Source organism: Macaca mulatta, chromosome 1 (genome assembly GCF_049350105.2).
Source record: "Macaca mulatta isolate MMU2019108-1 chromosome 1, T2T-MMU8v2.0, whole genome shotgun sequence".
NCBI lineage: Eukaryota > Metazoa > Chordata > Mammalia > Primates > Cercopithecidae > Macaca > Macaca mulatta.
In genome coordinates, this window is record NC_133406.1 from 124,497,797 (window position 1) to 124,521,718 (window position 23,922).

The 23,922-nt window shown below is 43.7% G+C and overlaps 1 protein-coding gene across 2 annotated transcripts in view; it reads left to right on the forward strand.

Moving 5' to 3' along the window:
* The first annotated feature begins 7,165 nt into the window (after positions 1-7,165).
* The window catches only part of CASQ2 (calsequestrin 2), a 69,646-nt gene continuing 52,889 nt past the window's right edge, over positions 7,166-23,922 (forward strand). The window contains exon 1 of one of the 2 annotated variants that reach the window (XM_015148921.3): positions 7,166-7,722. In XM_015148921.3, coding sequence (XP_015004407.3) covers positions 7,489-7,722 — 234 coding nt within the window. In that variant the 5' untranslated portion in view covers positions 7,166-7,488. The remainder of the gene's footprint in view (positions 7,723-23,922) is intronic. The other variant, XM_077950529.1, reaches the window with a different exon arrangement.

Sequence of the window (23,922 nt, forward strand, 5' to 3'; positions counted from 1 at the left end):
CAACCCTAGCGAACGGCATCTATATAAAACAAACAAACAAAAACTGTAGCTACCACCCTGCCGGTAAGTGAACTGAACTCTTTTCTCCTAAGATCAGGGACAAGATAAGGATGTTTACAGTTACTATGTCTGTTTAACATTGTACTCAAGGTTCTAGTTAGTGCAATAAAACAAACCATAGAAACAAAAGAAGGCATCCAAATTTCAACCGAAGAAATAAATAGGTCTTTATCTGCAGACCAAATAACATCTATAAAGAAGATCTAATGGGTTCTACAAAATAGCTTCTAGAACTAATAAATTTAGCCAGTTTACAGGATACAACACCAACACACAAAAAATCAATTTTATTTATATTTACTATCAACAAACAAATTGAAATAAAAAACACAAAACTTTATCTTTTTTTAAAGTACCAAAATATGAAATACTTAAAGATTAAACCTGATGAAAGATCTAGTACCTAAATAGGGAAAACTATAAGACATTTCCGAAAGAAATTAAAGACTTAAGTTTATAGAGAGATATATCTTGTTCATGTTTCAGAAGACTCAGTGTTGCAAAGATATGAATTCTCCCCAATAAAAATCCCAACAGATTTTTGTTTTAGAACTTGTTGAACCTATTCTAAAGTTCATATGGAAGTGTAGGGGACCTAGAATAACCAAAATAACTTGAAAAAGAAGAAGAAAGTTGGACAGCTAACAGTACCTGATTTCAAGACTTTCAGAGCTACAGTAATCAAAACTAATACACAGCATTGACATTTTAAAAAGATAAATAAAAGGAACAAAACAGAGAGCCCAGAAATAGACTAACATATATACGGATGACCACTTTTTTTTTTTTTGGAGACAGAATTTCACTTTGTCCCCTAGGCTAGAGTGTAGTGGCGCCATCTCGGCTCACTGCAACCTCCGCCTCCAAGTGATTCTTAAGCGATTCTTCTGCCTCAGCCTCCGGAGTAGCTGAGATTACAGGCACCCACCACCATAACCAGCTAATGTTTGTATTTTTAGTAGAGATGGGATTTCACCATGTCAGCCAGGCTGGTCTCATGACCTCGAGTGATCCAACCACCTCAGCCTCCCAAAGTGCTAAGATTACAGGTGTGAGCCACCACATCTGGCTGGATGACCACTTTTTAACAAACATGTTAAGGCAATTCAGTAGAATTGGAGTCTTTTCAAGAAATAGTATAATACAGAAAAATGGAATATGCCAAAAACCCCTACTTTGATTCATACTTATTCATACTATATTAACTAGATTGAATCACAGATTTTAATTGTCATAGTAGCTTTACATGTAAAAATGACACAAATTTCCATTCATGGGGAAAGAATAAACAAATTGTATATGTTGATACAATATAATTCTAGTTAGTGATAAAAATGAATGACAATTAATATATGCAACGTTACTGAATCTCAAAACAGGTATGCTGAGTGAAAGAAGCCACATCAAAGAAAAAAAAAGAGAATAGGTAATGTATGATTCCATTTACATAAAACTATAGAAAATAAAAACTAATCTATAGTGGCAAAAAAGAGTAGAGGTTGCCTAAGGACTAGGGGGAGGAGGAGGGAAGAAGGATGGATTATAAAAGGGCTCAAGAAACTTGTAGGCAGTGGATATATTAAATATCTTGATTGTGGTGATAGTTTCATGTGTGTATGCATATGCCAAAATGTGTCAAATGTCACACTTTAAATATGTGCAATTTCTTGTATATCAATTATATCCCAATTAAACAAATTTAAAAAAGGAAAAAGTTCAATCTTTATTTCTCATATACATTTGTTTCCTAAACCAATACGCCATTTAAACATTTGCTAACAAATCAACCTTTCTGTTGTCTATTTTAATTCAATGAAACGATGAATCATTTATAAACTGACAAATTATAATCTATCTTCATTCTGTATATGATCATTAGGAAAGATATTAAAATGAATTTTATAACAGAGTCTGTAATAATATGTCAACCTAGATATATTTGAAAATCATTTCTTTTTAAATATATTACACAAAAATGGCAACTTTAAAAAAACTCCTAAGGAGAGATATTGAGAGATGGTATATTACCATAAAAAGGAAAGGTCAAAAAAGTAGGAGAATGTGGATCTAGATTATTTCAGAGGCCTTGAGAGGTGTTAGTGACTTGCCCCAAGAAACATACGTCCCAGCTCCCTCATGGAGTGAGGACCAAAGGAGCCATAAATGTAAACGACCCTATCAACTGCGCTGTGCTGAGTTGTTTTCACATCTGTCTGGTACAGGCAATGGGGCTACGTGAAGGTACAGGTTACTTTGCAGGCAAAAAAGCTGAGGATATAGGATAGGCAGCTTTTTGTCGGAGTCGGTTTTCACTGTCACCCTCAGTTCCCTATTGCTGCTGTAACAAATTACCACAGACTTAGTGGTTAAAACAACACAAATGTATTGTCTTACAGTTATGGAGGTTAAAAGTCTAAAATGGGATGCGGGGCTGCATTCCTCCTGGAGGATTTCAGGGAAAATCCTCTCCTGGCCTTTTCTACCTCTCAGATAGGGGCTGCCTACATGCTTTGGCTGCTGGCCTGTGTCATTCCAGCCTCTGCTTCCATCCTCCATCTCCTTCTCTCACTCTGACCCTCTTGCCTCTGTTTCACAAGCATCCATCAGGATAATCCAGGCTAATCCAGAACTTAATCACATCTTCAAAGTCTCCTTGGTCATATTAGGCAACACACACACACACACACACACGCACACATACACACACACACACAGGTTCTGAGGATTATACTGGACATCCTGTGGGGGGTTGGGGGAATGGGGGGCACTGTTCCGCCTACCATACCCTCCATTTGGACCCTTTGATATGACCTCCATATTCGGGTTTTTTTTTCTGTTATTTTACTGCTACCCCTGAGAACCCTGTATTTCCCCCCTAGTTCCAGGACAAAGTAGCCCTAAGCTTTCCATTTATCTGTTCTTGTCTACTGAATTAAATTTTTTTCCTTCCTTCCTTCCTTCCTTCCTTCCTTCCTTCCTTCCTTCCTTCCTTCCTCCCTCCCTTCCTTCCTTCCTTCCTCCCTTCCTTCCTTCCTTCTCCCTCTCTCTTTCTCTTGTTTCTGCTGTTAAAATACCTGGCTTTTTTTTTTTTCTTTCTGAGACGGGGTCTGGCTCTGTCGCCCAGGCTGGAGTGCAGTGGTGCAATCTCCGCACACTGCAGTCTCCGCCTCCTGGGCTCAAGCGATTCTCCTGCCTCAGCCTCCCGAGTAGCTAGGATTACAGGCAGGTGCCATCATGCCTGTCTTTTTGTATTTTAGTAGAGATGGGGTTTTGCTATGTTGGCCAGGCTGGTCTCAAACTCCTGACCTCAGGTGATCCTCTCGCCTCAGCCTCTTAAAGTGCTGGGATTACAGGTGTGAGCCACGGGGCCAGGCCACAAAGTAATGCTACAGATTTATTTACTAAGCATTTAATGAAAACTACTACTTGCTATGAGGATGCTGTGAGCAGATGCTGCCCCTGCAGCAATGAGGTTCAGCCGGGAGAGGGAGAAGGCTCTCCCGTGAGAGAAGTGTTTCCAAGGAGAAGTACAGTGTGTAAGGGGACTCAGTGTCAGCTCCTGGTCTACACTGAAGGCCTCCTTAAGGAAGTGACATTTGTCAAAACCTGGACTCATATTGGAGCTTTGGGGCTCTTTTTCAGGATAACATTGAGCTCTTTCTGCTTGTTTCTGTTGAGGAGTTTCCTCGTGCAGAGGAGGCAGGAAGGCTCCAGGGACCACCTGATAAAGTTGAGAGAAAAGTACGGCCTTGGAGTTGCTAACAAACTTGTTTAGATCTGTTCAGAGGATGCCGGAGGCTCATGGGGCACAGGGCTCTAGACCCTAGTATTTCTGCATTCTTTCTACCAGGCTGTGCTTCCCTCCAGGAACCGGAGCAAAGAAATAGGCCATTTTCTGTTTTGTCCACTGGGTGGAGTATTTTAGCCAACGAAGGGGGCTTTGGCAGCAGTGACTTTGTAGGCGATCTTTGCCTTGGAGAAGAGGCAAGCTTGGACTCGTCCGGAGTCACGCCCATCAAAACCCTCCTCCGCAGCTAACATTCATCAAACTTCATCACACCTGTGTGTTGGGCTGAGGCCCATCCTGGTAAAAGAAAATCTTGTAACAGATTTTAACATCTTAGAGCCAGAAAGGGGGCCGTAGGAGCTTGGTGACTCTAACCCTCTTTCACAAATTTCGAGTGCTAGGGCCCCAGCCTGAGGGCTCCTAACCTAATCACACAGGCAGGCGGAACCCAGGTCTCCTGCCTTTCTGGGGGCGGTTCTTTCTCGCTAAGCCGCCTCAGAGGCACCCAGATAGAGACCTGCAGACCTTCGAAGGGAGGCGTGAGAAAAGACATACGTTTCTCTTTGTAGATAAAATGGTCTGAGAGAAAATCATTCTGCCACCTGTCAAGAATAAACAAAGTAAATGAGCTAGGTTAGATTAAGGGACTCTAGGTGGCCACCACTCACAGTGAAGGACTGGAAATGGTTAGGAAAACAAGGGGCCTATGCCATATATTGTGACAACAATAAACATTTATTTGTATTGATTTGTGTGTTTTGTTCTACCGCTTGTTCAAAAACAAAACAAAAAGTACCTACTAATGGCACATAAAACATTTCAGCACAACCACATAAACTAGAAGTGCATGACACATTGGCTTGGGCCGCAGTTAAAGCTGGAACAAAACAGCTGATTTGCAGGAGGTAAGGTTGACTCAGAAATGTGTGAAGCATTCTTTGTTTAAAAAATAAATGAATTGGCTGGGCCGGGTGGCTCATGCCTGTAATCCCAGCACTCTGGGAGGCTGAGGCAGGCGGATCACCTGAGGTTGGGAGTTCAAGACCAGCCTGACCAACATGGAGAAACCTCGTATCTAATAAAAATACAAAATTAGCCAGGCGTGATGGTGCGTGCCTGTAATCCCAGCTACCCGGGAGGCTGAGGCAGGAGAATGGCTTGAACCTGGGAGGTGGAGATTGTGGTGAGCCGAGATAGGGCCATTGCATTCCAGTCTGGGCGGCAAAAGCGAAACTCCATCTCAAAAAAAAAAAAAAAAAAAGAAAAAGAAAAGAAAAGAAAAAGAAAAATAATTAAAGTTGGTGATCAATAAGGCAGAGGAAAAACAAAAATAGGAAAATGAAAGGCCGATAGAAAATAAGCCTGGCATGTTAAATGCAAACTATGAAAACCTACCTCTTGCTGAGAGTGGGGCATGAATGTAGACCTCATATCTACCGTGGCTGCTTGGGGGAAACATGATCACCACAGCATATGTCAGTGGCTGCCTGTTCTCAGGGCTGGGCTGCCTGGCCCAAATCGAGTCCGTGATCTAGGGGCAGGAACTTTCCACAGCTCAGGCTTTTCATAGTAAACCAGACTTGAAGGCTAAACTAAATTTTAAAAAATTATTTCTTTTCCCTTATAGTTTTGTCAATTATAAGTCAGAAGGAAATTCAAGGACTTTGACTTTAAATATCTCCCGATTTTTCAGTAACAGTTAAACCTACTTACATATTAAGAAAAGTGGAGCAAATTCTAAATAAAGGTAACCCAGTGAGATCAAGACAACTGGGAACAGTTTGGGGAGGCTGACCTCAAAAAGACAAGACACACATTGTTTCACTCAGAAATCTTTTCCCCCTTAAATTTCCTAAAGAAAGCAGAGATCTTGCATGCTTGCCACTGACTTGGAAAGCTAAGTGCACCTTAGCATGGATATTCTTGGCTCCATCTTTTGAAAACTTAGAGACTACACCATTAGAAAGAATGGAAGGCTGTCAAGGGTTTTAGTGATGGGTTCTTCAAGGCCCCAACTTCCTGCACATGAAAGTGTAGCATCAAGACAACCCCTCATCAGCCTGACTCTCAATGTAAGGCCCTCTGACTGCAGGGGAGCCTTGCCTTACTCATAGAGGCCACAGATCTTCTCTTTGCCCTCTAACGCCTGCAAAAGCTGTGTGTGACAGAGTACTCTGTCTTTTCAAAGCTGATTTATAACTGAAGGAGAACAGAAACTTGGTCAGAATCATGAGTGCCCTAGATGCCTTTGAAGAATGGAGAGACATGACTGGACTAGGGTTGGACTGGAAGAGATGCTCAAGAAGGTACTTAAGAAAAGGGGTGTTTGCAAGGGAATCACCCAGAGTCAGAGGCAAGACAACCAGGAGCAGCAGCTTTGAGGCAGGGTGGAATTCTTGCTCTGGCAGTTAGAAACGCTGCAAACTCAGACAAGTTGCTGTTAGCTCAGTGGTGGGATGAGCCCTGATCACTTCTGCCCCAGTTGCCTACTGGATTCAAGGAGAAAATGGACAAGAAAGGGTTCACAAACCATTCATATTAGAAACAGACAAATATCCATTATATAACCAATGTTCCACCAGCTCCAGTGAGAAGGAAGTACAATAGCTACCATTTTTGAGCACCTATTTTGTGCCATGCTTGTTCATCTATGTGTTTTAAACTTTATGGTTATTATCATCCCCACTTTACATAGAGGGGAACTGATCATCAGAGGGGGCAAGTGACCCTCCAAAGTTCATTAGCTGTTAAAAGGCTGAGTAGGGATTTGAGCTGTGAACCTTGTTTCATTTTATTCTAATGAGGACAGATTCTTCTGGTGTCAGCTGGGTTCAGCAGGGTGTCCCTGCACCCCTCGCCAGTGGCTGGCAGAGGATTTTTAAGAAGAGAGGATGGAAGGCAGAAAAAAACAGGAGTAGAACATGAGGAAGTCTACCTTGGGGCTCCGTTTTGTTTCATGTTGCAGTGAGGAACAGAGGGTGAGCAACCACAGGCTGAGTTACCTCCCTGGAGTGATTGAACAATTCAGTAATGCATGAGTGTCATTCTGTATGTTTGAACTCCTCATTTGCTTATTGGCATCATAGTCCCTTATCTCTCTCCCTCTCGAGTTTCTTTCTCTTCTTTGACCTTTCTAGCCTCCTTATTTCATGCGTGCACATTCTTGTCTTTTTCCTCCTGCCTCTTCCCTCTTCGCCATTCGGACAGACTGTATCAGCGAATCCCTCTACAGTGTCGTATCTAACTTTTTTATTCATTGCATGATTTATTTTTAGCCTGAAACAACTGCATCCTAAAAATGGAGTTCCTAATGAGACAGAGGCTGAGCAGAGCTATGTAAGGTATCTGGGGCTTGGCCTCCCAGCCTCCCTAGCTTGGCTGTTTTTCTACTCTCGCGCGTGCGTGTGTGTGTGTGTGTGTGAGTGAGTGTGTGCGCCTCTGCTCTTTGTCCTGAGCCCACGATTCCAGAGCTGGCTGGACCCAAGGAGGTGAAGAGTCACTTCTCCGCCCCAGGAAGGGCAAAGAAGAGAGACAAAATCAGCCTGTCTGCTCCCTGCTTGGCTCAACAAGGCCTCTAATAGTCTTCTGTCCTTTCTTCTGCACACGGCTTATTTGGGAACAAGAAACAAAAATTTTTCCAAATGAAGAGAACTCACTTGTTTATTGTGGGGGTTTATTTTCTGTCCTCTTGCAGGGCAGAAGAGGGGCTTAATTTCCCCACATATGATGGGAAGGACCGAGTGGTAAGTCTTTCCGAGAAGAACTTCAAGCAGGTTTTAAAGAAATATGACTTGCTCTGCCTCTACTACCACGAGCCGGTGTCTTCAGATAAGGTCGCGCAAAAACAGTTCCAACTGAAAGAAATCGTGCTTGAGGTAAGTAATCAAAGGGCGTGCTGTCCGCGCTGCCTCAGTGAGGTGCTGAGGGAATGCCTTTGGCCAGGGGTTGGGATATGGGAACGAGGATGCAGAGAATATATACTGAGGTCTGCTTTATTTTGGCCTCATGTGAATCAGATGCCCTTGTTGCACAGCTGGGGTGTGTGAACAATGAGGGGTGGGTCCTAACTCTTCAAATGAAGAGGACCAAACGTGCTACACTATGATGGGTCTGATGTAAAGTCTCTATGGCCCCCTTGACTTTTCAAGGGCCCTTGTCCCAGTCACTGTTTCCCAGATAGAATGCAGAAACTGTTGTTAAAACGGTTGGCTGAAATGAAATCCAGGGACTACTTGTGGATGTCACTCAGTGTGCCCACTCTGCTCCCTCAAATCTCCCTGTGATCCTGGAGAGACCAGAGTTACTTGACCTTGCCTCTCTCTGGGGGTCAGATGGAAAATATCACTAAATGACTCTCCTCTCTTGTGATTTGCTGTCAGTCAGCATTACAGAATGTAGTTGTGTGCAGATTTTCTGAGCGGCATATTCATTTATGTGATTTTTTTTTTTTTCCTCAGAAAGTTGTTGGTGTGACTTTAGGGCAGAGCTGAAGTCAGTTCTTATTTTATCCGCATTACATGGCCTGCCTGTTTGTAACCTGGCACTGGGGCCCATTTTCTAATCCTTTGCGAGTGCCCCAGAAACTATTCCTGCAGCTCCTCCTGGACAGCTTAAGATGGCTTATACTTTAAGAGTGCCTGAGGGTGCCAAGAATGCTAGTGGGCACCAAGATGCCTCATCAGTCCCCATGCCTAGCCCAGGCGCAAACCTGTGAAAAGGATATTTGAGAATTACAGTTTATTAACCAGTGCAATCAGAGAACTCAGGTTGATGAAACAGTTTGATTAACAGAATTATCGTATAAAACCCATGTGGATTTGAATTTTTTCCAATTGAAACATTGACTGTCATAAAATCCAGCAAAACTATCCCAAATACATCAAAAATATATTTCCAACCTTGAGTGCTGAATGTGGAAGTTCAGTTCTCTCTGTGGGTTGCAAGAAAAGAGAAAGCAGGGATAGTTATTAAGACTTTATTCTATAGAAATGAGCAAATCAAAGGCTGGAAAAGAACAGGACATAGAACTTAGCTGCTGCTTAGCCCATGAAACCAACACTTACATTGTATCTCCATTTCAAACTGCCATACTCAGTTATCAAGAGACATTGTTATGAAAACTTAATAGAAGGCATAAGGATTCTCCCCTATATGCTCATTGCTGTCCAGTTAGCCTAGAACTCCAAAAGATTGCCTTTGGTTGGCCAGTACAGTCAAGGACATTCATTTCTGATTCTAATTTTTTAAAAAGAAATCTCTTTCTATCATCTATCTGTCTATCTATCTATCTATCTATCTATCTATCTATCTATCTATCTATCTATCTATCTCTAGCTCCCCCAAGTATATATGTCCCCAAAGACTATGCAAAATCATGAACAGGAACTTCCCCTGGGCTTACCATCCCTCCAGACACCTTTGATCCAAGAGTGCCCTTTCCACAGTTGGGTGCCAGCCCAGCAGAGACCGATAAGGAAAAGTTCACGACAGGAGTTAATTTGATGCCCCTAGGCTGCTAAAGCTGGAGTGAGGCATCATTAGGAGAAAAAGAACACAGAACTTGAAATCAGGATATCCGGATTTAAGTTCTGGCTTTGTCTCTACTAGGCATAGGACGCAGGGCAAATTACGTAATTTCTCAGAGCCTCATTTTCTTATCTATAAATATAGAAAAATAATAACTATCATGCAGGCTTAAGAAATGATTAAATAATAATAATGTTAATTAAATGCTTACTAAGTACAGGGACTGTCCTAAGCACTTGGTATGTGTTAGCTTGCTTAATCCTTATTCTATTAAGTAGGTACAGTTACCAATTCCATTTGATAGATGGGGAAACTGAAGCAGAGAGGCTAAGTTGTCCAAGGTTACACAGCTACTGCAGATGAAGGCAGTACGTGATACCTATACTGCGCCTCTCCTGAAATCAGTGCGAAAATGCCCAAAGGGCTTCTGGGTAGACTGTTTAAGACGGTTTCAAGAGTCTTCCTTAAACAGAGTTGCTCAGCCTCTGGGCCCGGGTCTGATGATGCCAGCTGTACCACCAGCATGGCCGAGAAGTACATGGCCTGGAGGCACTGCTTATGCAAAAGTCCAAACCGAGGCGGAGGCCTGGGCTCCATTAGTGAAGGTGAGGAAGGGGCAGGCCTTTGTTGAGATACTTGTCAGGTGCAGCATCAAGGGAAAAAATGGCTCCAAGAAGTCCATGAGTGGAAAGAGTGAACACGTCTTTAAACTTTTGTCATCGTCAAAATAACTATTTTGTCCTCTTAATCCTCTAGACCCCACACTTGCACTAAGAAAAATAGTCTGCCAGCTTCCAGGGCTGTGGCTGTTAGGGGGTAGGGGGAAAAGAGGAGGTAGTTCCCAGTGTCCATCCATCAGGCAGTGTGGTCTCAGCCATGGGCAAATAGCTGGAGGGGAGGCGGCTCCCTTCCCCCTTGCAGCTTAAGGCAGCTTCTGACACTTTTTATTATAACTGACTATGACCCAGTACACACAGACACACACACACCAGAAACAAAAATTTCATGGAACTATACTTATGATTATTACCTGGGGAATTAAAAAATTTTTTTTCTATTTTTATCCCGTTCTCTTCTATTTCACTTTAAAAATCGATCTCAACCTATTAAGTTGATTTCGCTCTCCAGTGAAGAGTTGCCATCCCTAGGCTGAAACAGCTGAGGAATTTCTAGGACTTAGAAGCTCATAGCTCCTCACACTAGGGCCACCCCATTGTAAGAAACTCCAAGGGCGCTATGGCCAGTCACGTATATTTTGTCTGCATCTCTAAGGGATGTCAATGAAAAGAGCCAGAAACAGCTTCATCCACAGAGCCAGGAGGTCACTGCCTGATGAGGGGCACTTGAAATGCCATTCAATTAGTCATGCATGTGCCACCTACTTTATGTTGGGGTGCTGGGATAGATGCTGTGGATACAGGGAACATGAGACCCTCAAGTGGCTCACAGCTGAACACGGAAGAAAACACGCGAACTAAGAGCTACAGTGCAGGGAGGTTGCTGTAACAATAGAGCAACTTGTAAGTTTCTCGGGGAGAGTAGAGGAAAGAGGAAGAGCCAGAACTGGTTTGTGAAATGAGTAGGAATTACTGGTAAAACAGCACATATTCTGATGGCTCTCAAGTATTTTTCCACCTGCTAGCTTTTTCCTAAAATTTGGCCAAGAGGGCCTCATTTCTTTAGGGTAAGATTTTTGTCCCGACTTAGTCAAGGTCCTCTGGGAGAGGTAGACCTTTGAGATGTTGCCAATCACTTACATCCCCTGAATCTGAATTTGTCGTGAGAACAGGACTTGACAAGGGGAAGAGGAGAAGGGGGAGAAGATAAGGTCTATGCAGCTTAGCAAGAAATAGGCAAGTTATATGACACCAGGAGGCAGCAAACTCAAACTTTGCTTTCCGGTCTGGCCAGAGGCCAGTTCTGGAGGGCCCAAGGGTCAGTGTATGATCCATAGTTCCATGCAGATGTTCTACACATGCTTGTTGAATGAGTGAATGAATGTTAGAGCTCAAAAGAACTGTGGAAGTCATCTAGGTTGCTCTGAACCCCTCATTTCATAGCTGTAACCCTGACTTAAACAGCTGGTAGTTCTGATTCCTGCTTGGCTTTCTTCATCAACAAAGTAGCATATACTCCCTTAGATTTCAGAGTATGTGAAAAAGAACTAAAAGGCAATAAAAGTAATCACACCAAAATAAACATGGATAATGTTCTGGTAGATTTCTTTCCAGTTTTTTTTTCTGTACATAAGTACACATTTTTCAATTCGGAATTCTACCATTTATACAGTTTTGTTTCCAGCTTTTCTTCACATCCGTATATTGTATTTCTATATTATTAAACAGTAATGTTAATACCAGCATAGTATTCCAGTGTATCATCATACATATTTTAAAAATAATTACCATATATTTGGATCCTGACATAATTTTTAGAGTTTTAAAAATCTTTATTTTTTCATTATTGTTTTAATGAACACTTCTTTTTTATTTCTGGCTAAAGTTTTCCATAAAATTGTTTTGCCATTTATATATTTTTTTCTTCCATAAATTATTTTTCTATGCCTTTTCTCATTTTTCTACTGGGATGTCAACACAAATTATAAAAGGAGTTGCAATTTTGCATGCTGTCTCTTGCAGCTTCTGCCAAGATAGTTAATTTAGTCACACCACAGTGGCCAACTTCCACTAGCATTACAGGACTCAGAGACAGAGGAGATGGTCAGGGAATTCAGTTTCTCCTTGTGGCTTTGTTTCCTGCTTCCTCTTTTTTCTTGAAACTGCTGTGCAAGCCGCTGCTCCTATCGTGTCCTATAAATATTGCCAGAGAAAAGTCCTTCAGCATCACCATTTCCCTGAGGTTGAAGTGCTTGAGAGATGGAATGCTCTAACATGGGCTTCCAGATCAGATAGACCTGGCTTCCTTATTTGCAAGGTGGAGATGACAGTGCTGTTGTGAGGATTGAATGAGGCTGCCCAGCAGGAGCATAGCTCTGGCACACAGAAGATACTTAACAAATGCTGGCTTCTTTCAGCCCACACTCACTATTTTGTCAGGATTCTAAACACAGTGCAACCAACCCCATCAGTTTACAAACTGAGGAAACCAGGCCTTGGGAGCTGGGGACTGGAAATGCATTGCCATCTTGCTTATTCCCAGCCAGTTTGATTCACTCCTCCTCTTACTGCTTATTCACTCCTCCTCTCTGGGGCTGGAGAGGAGGAGTGACTTGCCAGTGGTCACAGGCCGCTCTCAATGTACCCCTGTTTGGCATTCCCTCTGCTCTCAAGGCTTTGCTGAGCCTGTGTCGGCTATGTTCAACCACCTCATCAATATCATTTATTAAATTAGGCTTTGCCCCATTTTCAGACATGGTTCAGTCTCACCTACTTCGAGAGGTGCTTCCAGTTTCCTTCTAATCCTTTCTATCTTACCCTTTCCCCCCATGGAGACATGGGTTGGATTTTTCCCTCTAGATTAGAAGCCTCATGAGAACAACCTGAATGAAAATCAAACTTGGTAATAGGGGAAGCAAAAAGCAAAGCAAAGCAAAGCAAAACAAAAGCAAACTGAGCCAAGTTCACATTGGGCAAGGATCAAGAAACTGCTTGTAACTCAAAAACACAACTAAATGAATGCACTGGTCACACGACAACATGACAGGTGGAGCCCCAGCTGGCCAGGCATGAGCAACATGGCCTCCACATTGTGAATTCCTGAGCCCTCTACACATGGCATTTCCGTTCTGCCCAGCACCCAGCCTGGGATGAGGAATCGATTCCTTCTTCTTCCCCTTCTGCCTTAACACAGATCTTATCCCTAACTCCAAGACCTTTATCTTTTCCTCTACACCACTTCACTGCTAGGTGTCCGGCATTCCAACCTGAAAAAGAAGACAAGAAAAGGACAAAAGCCTTTTCCTGGTGAGCTTCACACTTACGTAGAAATAATTTTATGGCCACTTAAATCGTCTATAGAAGGAAAGGAGGAAAGAGACATGCAAAGACCTCAGAGCTCAGTTCTAGGACCTCTGGGCACTTTTCATTTTGTATTCACATGTTTCATAGTTAAAATTGATGCTATTAGCCATGTATCTGTGTTTTGGGTGGCAGGGTGGAGAGAGGGGAATAGCAACTAAGTAGACTAACCTGTAGCCAATATGCATTTACTGGATTAAGGAAAGCTATGGGGGATTTTTTTCAGGCAGCTAGAGAGTGTTTCAGAACATGAAAACCAGCATTGTAAATCCCTGAATAGAAATAATTCATTCATTTATCAAATTTTCATTGCTATTAACAGACACTCAATAATCTTTGCATGAGTAAATGAATGTATCAGTGAATGTATGGATAAAGAACAAGTAACACTTTCTGGATTGTGAACAGTAAAGCTTGGTTCATTCTTTAGGGTGAAATAGGTCCCTTGAGCAGGCAGAAAACCTGGAGTCTTGGCACAAAAATGGCCACGTTTTCTTGGAAGTTGAACCAGGTCGACCTGCTGGTCTTGTAGTTTTTCAACAGGCTGCAACTAGAGTTCAAGGTCTAAGGCTGCTCCCCTGTGTACCCTTGGTGGGGTTCTTCTGCTTTTCCTGCTTAAGAAGGTCTCACTGTAGCTCACCAATAGAGTCTGTTGGGATGCTCTGCTGCCATCCACACAGTGCCTGTCCAGGGGATCTCTCCTAAGCTATCTTGGGTATTAAATGGCAGGACCACTACCTAAAAATGCAAACCAATTTCCCACGCTGAAACATAGGTTACTTTCCAATAATTTTTAGATGATGACTCACACAAATTATCTATTAGGCCCTGTAGGGGAGAGGGATGCTGGTTTCATTGTCTATGACAGGATCAAGAATCATAATCCTGTGTGATGTAGGCCTCTGAGTTTTGCAGCTGTTTAGCGGATCTCTTGATGCTGCTGCTATCAGTCTGCCAGAGCCCCTACCAGACTGAGCTTCCTTCTTCCTTCAGGCCTCAGTCTCCTAAACTATCTGTATATCAATAAAAAGTAAACTTTAGCTGAGAGTGACTGCAGCCTCTTCAGGCTTTGCAATGTGCCCAGCATCATCATTGACAAGACTCATGTGCACTTTTTAAACACCTCCCCTCCCTCCTCCTCCTCTTCTTCCTCTTCCTCCTCCCCTTCTCCTTCTCCTCCTCCTCCTCCTTCTTCCTCTTCCTCTTCCGCTTCCGCTTCCTCTTCCGCTTCTGCTTCTGCTTCTTCTTCTTCTTCTTCTTCCTCCCCTTCACCCCCCACAAGCTGGAGTGCAGTGCTATGATCTGAGCTCACTGCAACCTCCACCTTCTGGGTTCAAGCGATTATTCTGCCTCAGCCTTCTAAGTTGTTGGGATTACGGGTGCCCACCACCACACCCAGCTAATTTTCATATTTTTAGTAGTGACAGGGTTTCACCATGTTGGCCAGGCTGGTATACCACCATTTCTCTATATCCAATCTCAGATGAAGTATCAATGCTTGGGAAAACTGAAAGCAGAACACCTGAACTTCTCTTCCATTTACTCACTATACTGAGTAAGTCACACAGATTCACTTCATTACACTGATCTGTGAAATCTATATGTAAAATCATCTATAAAATCAACCATTAGTTCCTACCTCCATGAATTAGGAGAATTAAATGGAAACAGGTGAATAAGAATTTCTTATAAAATTATAAGAAGCTGTGAAAGAGTCAGGTATTATTATTTTTGTTATGTCAGTTACTACTGAAGAAATTCGTCTATGTATTAATAGAATGACTAATTGAGTGCTTGAAGTATAGTGGGTGCTTATCAATGTGAATTTCCTTCACTAGTCACTTGAACTTTTGTACGTGTTCTTAGTTGATTGTAGTAGTTCTCAACTTTGGCCACACATTAGCACCACATAAGGAGTTTTAAAAAATACTGATTCCTGGGTCTCATCCCCACAGGTGCTGGTTTAATTGGTCATTGGGTAAAGGCTGATGTCCAGATGCTGCAATTTTTAAAAACTCTCTGAGTGCTGTTAAGATACAGCCAAGTTTGAAGGCTGCTCGAACCTTGATGCTTAAAATGTGAACCCCAAGGTTGAAAGCAGCCCAGCTACTTGGGAGGCTGAAACTAGAGGACTGCTTGAGGCCAGGAGTTTGAGTCTGCAGTGTGTTATGATTGTGCCTGTGAGTAGATACTGCACTCCCGCTTGAGCAACATAGTGAGACCTCATCTGAATAAAAAGGCGGACCCCAGACCAGTAGCAAATGGCATCACTTGGACCATCTTAAAAATGAAGAATCTCAGGCTCCATCCCAGAATCAAACTTAACACTTAAATGAGATCCCTGTGTACTTTGTAGGCACATTAAAGTTTTCAAAGCACTGCGACAGTCTATTGGGTTGGGAAAATTTTCCAGATGACCAGAATCATGTTGTTACCTGTTTGACCTTTGGACTATTCACTCTTCAGAATGGTGCTGGAGCTGTCAGTATAGCTCTGATTTGGAGAGCTGCTGGGATGTTAAGTTGGTTCTAGGGGTGCAGGGATTCATATCTGCTTTGGGACTCAGCCAGGCCTCCCAGGGTTCTCCCACTGATCCATCACTCACACAGTCAGTAACTAATCCTTTGGACCTCCTTAAAAGGAAATGATCTGGGACTTGAGGAGTCTTACCCTATTTGAGATCTTTCTAGTTGAATTGCCTGGCTTTTTAAGACCAACTCAGAAGTTGGCCTTCTAACTATCCTTGGGTCAGGGTTCAGAGTTGACCTTCAGAAAGAGAAGACATGCATCTATTTGGTTGCTGTGGCACATTAGCCCTTTCCCCAAAAGAAATGACAAATCTAAGAACCCTGAAGGTAGATGGAAGTGGGGTATTAAGATGTTATGATGTTTTATGGGAAACCATGGGAAAATTTCTCAGAGAAAACTGGTGAGTATTTTGTAATATGAAACTAAGTCTGGGGAACGCCTAAATAGAAATATTTGCTCTTTCATTTATTCATGAAATATTCATCTTACTTGCTGTCTAAGTCTGCTTAGTGTTGCTATAACAGAATACCTGAGGCTAGATCATCTATAAAAAGAGGTTTACTTGGCTCATGATTCTAGTGGCTGGAAAGTTCAAGATTGGCAGCTGCATCTGGTGAAGGCCTTATGCTGCTTCAACTTATGGCAGAAAGCAGAAAGCAATAGATGTTATAAGAAAGGAATCATGTTATGAGAGAGAAAGGATGGCAGAGAAACCAAGGAAGCCAGACCCTTTTAAACAACCTGTTCCCTCAGAAACTAATTTGTTCTTATTAAAACTCACTTACCCTTGAATGAGTGCGTTAATCTATTCATGAGGGGCCCACCCACATAACCCAAACACCTCTCACTAAACCCTACTGCTGAACACTACCATATTGGGAATAAAATTTCAATATGAGTTTTGATGGGGACAAACCACATCCAAATCATAGCACTTACAAAGATGCAGATGGAATGGTCTAGGGAAATGTTCCTCTTTTATTGATGATAAGAACTCACTTCCTTTAGGTCTATGTTTAAATGTCACCTTATCAAAGAAGTTATCTCCCTGACAGCCTTTGTAAATCACACTTTTCATGCATTCATTTTACCTCCTCTACCCTCCTCTATGCTTTTTCTACATAGTACTTGGCTGACCTATTGCACATTGTCTGACACCTCTTCTTTTAGTACATTTGTGTTGCTATGAAAGAATACCTGAGGCTAGGTCATTTATAAAGAATAAAAGGTTTATTTGGCTCACAATTCTGATGTCTGAAAAAGTTGAAGATTGGGTGTCTGTATCTGGCTAGGGCCACAGGCTGCTTCCGCTCATGGCAGAAGGTGAAGAGGAGCTGGTGTGTGCAGATACCACACAGCACCAGAGGAAGCAAGAGAGACAGAAACAGAGAGGGAGAGAGAGAGAGAGAGAGAGAGAGAGAGAGAGAGAAGATGCAAGGCTGTTTTTAACAACCAGCTCTCAGGGAACTCTAGCAGGAACTAATAGAGTAAGAACTCACTCAGTCACTGCCCCACCCATGGAGGACATTAATCTATTCAAAAGGTGTTCACCTCCATGACCCCAAGACCTCCCATTAGGCCTCAACTCCAACATTGAGGACCAAATTTTAGCATGAGATTTGGAGGGAAAAACATCCAAACTACAGCACCCACTATAGAATGTGACATTCACAAAGGCAAGGACTTTGTTCTACTCATTGCTATGCCCCAACACCTAAATCAGTGCCTGACTCAGTAGGTATTCAACAGTGTTTGTCGAATGAATGTTGAATGAAGAGAAGGGGAAGAAGGAGAAGGGAAAAGCACATATTATGAACTTACCATAAACCATGCCAATACGGGGCTTTACATATGTAATTTCATGTAATTCTTACAACATATTCTTATGTTACAGGCAGAGAAATGAGCCAGAGAGCTAAGTAAAAATTGCCTAAAGTCACAAAGCTATAAAACATTAGATCATGAAGCAGGGTTTGAACCCAAACCTATTTGGTTTCAAATGACATGCTCCTTCCAGTATGCCAAGGAGCAGCTGAAAGGGATTGCTTCATGTTTGTAAGCTGTGCCAACTTACGAAGGCACAGATGTCTTTAGTTTGTACTCTGGATTTTCACTTACACTTGAGCTGCATTAAATTGTACAACTAGACTATGTGTTGAACCTAAATGACTAGTGTGAGCCAATGGGCTGTTGCTTGGCACTTGGAATTTAATAAATGTTAGCTGGATGGATGGCTGGAGAGGGGAAGAAGGAAAATGTCAAGAATTAGAAATAAATTGCTTATACTGGAAATATACTTCTCCTTGATCTCTTTTTAAATTAAGTTAAAATTTTTAAAGTATTGAGTAGAATTGTAAAGAGGTTGAATTTGCCAGATTCAGGAACCTGCTTGTTACCCTTGCTTAATCCCACCAAAATATGGGTAAAATTGATTTTTTTTTAAACCATGGGACTCTCAGCCCAAAATATATATACACATGGGCAGAAACCTCCAAGCTTTATAAGGCTGACCCTTGTTCTAAACCTATTTAGCGCAGGCAAATATCCCAGTGGTTGCATTTCCAAACCCCAAGAGGGGAAGGCAAAATGAAGTTGCTGGAGTTGAGTGAATCTGCAGATGGAGCCGCGTGGAAACACTGGGCAGCGAATAGCAACACACACAGGATTCAGGTATTTTTTCCAACTGTTCACTGCCCGATAATGGCAATCTCCAAATTCACACCTGCTCCACTCTGAAAAATTAGATGAGGTCAGGCTTATTTTGGTTTGGCTTGGAGAACGAAGCCTCCCATAGAGCCCATACTCTCTCAGGAGGTGCTCACTTTTAAATTGCAGTTCTCTGTGAAGCCCGAGTGCTGCTGAATTCTGTGTGGAGGGTTGCTGGGCACATATCGGTAATACAGGGGATCCTTGGCGTGAGATGGTAAAAGCACAGAGATGCTAGTTGTAAAAGCATGGGTTGAGTTGATTACAGTTAAATATTTCCTTCCACCCATGGAATTATAAGAAAATAGAGGTTTCATGAACTGGAAAATATACTGTTGATTCAGAAGTTTTTAGACCACTGGAACCTTCTCTCATTACTCCTATCTCCAAAGCCCCCCGTATTGCACAAGCCCAAACAGGACACCTATTCATCACATTCCTGAGGTAGACTTCCTCCCAAAGGTATAAGTTTTTATTTTTTATTATTTATTTATTTATTTTGAGATGGAGTCTCGCTCTGTCACCCAGGCTCCCAGGCTGGAGTGCAGTGGCATGATCTTGGCTCACTGCAACCTCTGCCCCCCGGAGTCAAGCGATTCTTCTGCCTCAGCCTCACAAGTAGCTGAGACTACAGGCATGTGCCACCATGCCCAGCTAATTTTTGTATTTTAGTAGATATGGGGTTTCGTCATGTTGGCTGTGCTGGTCTCGAACTCCTGACCTCAGGTGATCTGCCTGCCTCAGCCTCCCAAAGTGCTGGAATTACAGGCACGTGCCACCATGCCCGGCCCCCAAAGTTATACATTTTAAAATGGGGGCATGAGATACCATGAAAGTCACCACTGCAGTTATATTATAAGGGCTATTATGATATAAGGCAGTAAAATTAAAAGTAAGAAAATCTGATTCCAAATCATAAGATTTTTCTTTACTCAGTAGCCCTACTCTGTGGCAGTTTGAGCTTTACAGGTTGGTGCAGAATGTTTTTGCATAATTGTCAGCTTAGCTTTAGTGCGCATTCAAAATGACTTGTTCCACCTAGAAAGCCAGCCCCCTGAAGAACTGAGCCTGTTCAAGGAAGCCTCTAAGGCTTCCCTTTTTACAAACTGGATGTGGTAGGCCAGAATTATCCAGCTAAGCTGTTTCTGTTTGGACAGCCATGAAGGAAAGGGGCCAGTGCAGCATCTTGCAATGTGATGGGCTGGGCAGGCCAGAGCCGCTTCTGTGTGCCCAGGGTGCCAGTTCCAGGAGCTCCCACCTGCTGTCCAGGTGCCCCAAGCCAGACAGGCCTCTCCTCACCATCTGCCATGAGCTGGGTGGCCAGGAGACCTAACAAGTACTCCCTCACATGATCACCTGCTTCTACCTACACAGCACACACAATTACTCTGGCCCTGGATATCTAACTGTTAGCCAGACCACACACCTCTGATTTATGAAGGGAGCGAAGCCTCCTCCAGACACAGAAGTAGTGAATGCAACACATAAATGACTACTGGCAGTAGCACCTAGCAGTGTGAGATGCACAGGCTTTGGAGTCAGAGCCAGCTGGGATTGAGTCCTTGCACTAGCTGTGTGACTGTAGGCGGGTCACTTAGCTCCACAAGGCTGAGTGCTTCCTTTATAAAATCTAAGCCAGAGGCCAGGCAGGGTGGCTCACGCCTGTAATCACAGCACTTTGGGAGGCCGAGGTGGGCAGATCAAGAAGTCAGGAGATTGAGGTCATCCTGGCTAACGCAGTGAAACCCCGTCTCCACTAAAAATACAAAAAAACTAGCCGGGTGTGGTGGCGGGCACCTGTAGTCCCAGCTACTCGGGAGGCTGAGGCAGGAGAATGGCGTGAACCCGGGAGGCGGAGCTTGCAGTGAGCAGAGATCGCGCCACTGCACTCCGGCCTGGGCAACAGAGCGAGACTCCGTCTCAAAACAAAAAACAAAACAAGAAAAATCTAAGCCACAGTACCCTCCTCGTAGGGGTTTTAAGAAGACAAAACAGGTAATATGTGTAAAGTGATGGGCACATGCTTGGTGCTTAGTAATGGGCTGTTCCTGAAATCGTTGTGTATGTGAAAGCACATTGAAAACTGCCATTCTTGGGAAAACACAAGTTAGTTTTCCATGGCATTTGCTGTCATTAGCAGATGCTATCAAAGTAAACACTAGTCAGACATTTCAGAAAGTTCAGCCAAGCAGGAGCAGGTTCCTCTTCTGTTTTTCAATGTGTGCTGTGGAAGCAATAAGTCAAAGATCTCTTCATTCAATCATTAGTTTACATTTATGAGGCCTCTCCATGAGAGGAAGCACCCCATCCGCTTTTTAAAATGAGGTGTATCGACCTTCACTGAAGGACAGTTTAAAAGGGGATGATCTCTCTGGCCCCAGAAAGCACTGAGTATCATGTGGAACTTTTTTCCAAGGAGAGTTGGAGGGAGGGGCTACCAGAGGAGGTCAGGGCCTAGGCTTCCAGACTGCATTTTCACAGGCACTGGGGCACAGAATTCTGTTGAGAAAAATTGGAAAAGGGCATGGCCTTGCCCCACGTCAGACAAATTCACTCTTTAAAAATTCCATTGCAATAATGTTTTTAGATAAAACAAAACAAACCTGGCCTTCAGGGACAGTCTCCCTCAGTCTGTCAGTTTGGACATGGCAAAATGCTCCACAATAAAAGGCTGTGATTTTGTGTTAGAGACTGGTAGGGCCACGGCTCTCAATGTGTGGGCCCGAGACCGGCAGCCTCAGCAGCCCCTGGGACCCGGGCAGAAATGCAAATTCTTGTGTCCCCTCCCAGACCTGCTGAATCAGAAACTCTGGGGTGGGCCCAGCAATCTCTTTTTACTGGCTACCCCTCCAGGGAATGCTGATGTACACCCAGGTTCTAAAACCACTGACTTAGTGTAGTGGGGTTTGCCCTGTAATTAATTGGTAGGGAACTTTCACTATGTCCTTGTATACATGTTACTCCTGTGAGATTGGATCTCAGTTTTTTAGATAAGGAAATTGAAGATCAGTTAAGTTGTGACTTGCCCAGAGTCTCACAGCTGGTAAGTTGCAAAGCCAGGATTTGGGCCCAGGTCCCTTGGAGGCCCAGGTATAGGAACAAAATGTGATTGATGAAAGTTTGGGCTCTGGAGACAGAGTGTCAGGGTTGAAATCCTAGCTGGGTCGCTTAAGCTCTGCGTGTCCCCAGGCAAGTTGGTTAACCACTCTGTGCCTCTGTTTTCTCATCTGCAAGCCTCTGCCTCATGAGGGTTTTGTAGAGATTCAATAAGATAATTCTTGTAAGGCAGGTGGAGCAATAGCTGGCATATAGTAAACACCCAGTAAGTGCTATTTTTTTTTATATTGTTGTTGTTACATAGCCTCTCAGAATTGTGGGGTGGAAAAAATACATAGCATCTTCCCTTGGTCTTTTCCTTGGCATTGACCAACGTGATAGTCCAAAATGCCAATAAAAACAATCAACAGCCTCCCTCTCCCCGAAGGCTCTTTCAGAGGCCACCTATCCCAGCCCTAAAGAGGCCCCCGATACTCGCTTGAATCCCACAGAATAGCTGTCCCTTCATTGAGCCAGCCTCCTTCGTGAACACCATCACATGCCAGCTGCCCAGCTATACATAGCTCAGGCCTACTTTGAGGGTGGCAGAAAGTGACAGGAGATTACCGGAGAGAAACGTCAGCTCTCTGGTTTCAGGGGAGGACACACAGTTGTTGAATTGCTTGACATGTTGCCAGATGGCATGAGGGACAGTGGGTATGAACAGCCGTGTGGCTCTTGGCTTACATGAAGAGAGCAGGGTTACAGCCAGGGCGTTTTTAATGACTGGCTTGAGGGACATTCACTTGGAGCAGAGATCTGTGACATTTTCCCCGAGGCTCAACTTCTTTTTCAGATTCTTGGCCCTGCAGAAAGTAATCTCCACCTACCTCCCTTCAACAAGTAACCACCTCCTTTTTCTTTATGACCCGCCACCTCCCCACCCTCCCTCTGACTGTGTAGTAAATTAGTCTTTCTCCTCTACAAAGACAATTCTTGGGCAATGGTATAAATGTGACTTTCTTCCTGTCTTTCCCTGGATTCGAGCTGGTAAGTCCTATGAAGAGACTGCATTGGGTGGGGTCTTTTTGGAGGTATTGGATGTGCTGCCCTGGGAGCCCCAGGGGCAGTCACGCAGCACAGGGTGTCCCTCTCGCTTCTGTGTGACTCCTTAATTAGGCGAACCACACCTGCTGTAACATATCCTTGTCACCCACCCCGTGGTTTAACTCCCAGTGCTTTGGCTTCTGTCCCAGCTCTTCTCTAAAAGGTCACCCGTGACTTACCAGTCCTGAGATGAGAGGCCTCATGGGGGTCCTACCCCTCCTTGACTCCCTGCAACATTTGATATGACCACCCGCTCCTTTGTGACTCTGGAGTCATGACACCAGGATCCTTTCTCTCCCCACATTTCTCCCATGGCTCCACTCTGCCTCCAGGGTAGGTGTCTTGCTCTTCCTTCTGAGACAGCCAGCACTTGACCCTGTGGCTTTCTCTCACACTCATCTCCCAAAGATGGCACCTGTCCTCAAGCCTTCACTTCTCATACAGGACCTCTCCCCTGAGCCCTAGATCAGCACCTCCGGGTCTGGGCTGGACTGCCGTGACCGTGAACTCTCTGGGTCTGAATCCATGCTGAGAAGCTTCCCCAGTTCTGTCATGCCCTCCTGCCATCATTGTGTGTCCTCCACTTCGTTTCCTCATGGGAGACCCTCCAACCATCGTGCCTCCTCCCTCTTCTTTGATCTCTCTCCATTCTCTCTCCAAAGCCAAAGGAAGACTTACCAGGTCTGACGGATTCTCAACTTGTAGCATCACCTGCTCAAGTCACTTTTTCTCCCACTGACACTGTCTTGGTCTGAGATCAGAGACATCTCCCATGCAGGCTAGGACATCAGCCTCCCAACTGTGGCCTTTCCTTTCCACTCTCCTTTCTGTCTCCTCTACGCACTCAGATCCACTCTTGCCAAACACAACTTAGTCATATCACTCTCCTACTCAGACAACCCCAAATCAGAGCTTCCAGTCCTAGTAGTTAAATCCTTCACACTTTTTTTCTAGTGTGATTTTAACACAGGACGTCTTTCATCGCCCCGAATAAGCCCACTGCTCAAGTAGGTCAGCCTGTTCTCCTGCACACTCCTGCACATTCCCACCTGCAAACCTTTGCTTATACCACTTCTTCCTCCTGGGATGCCCTTGCAGCCCCCCTCCACCTATCCACACACTCCTCCTCCAAGGTCTAGCTGGCATCCCCTTTTCTAAGCAGCCTCCCTCTTCATTCATTCATTTACTGAAGAA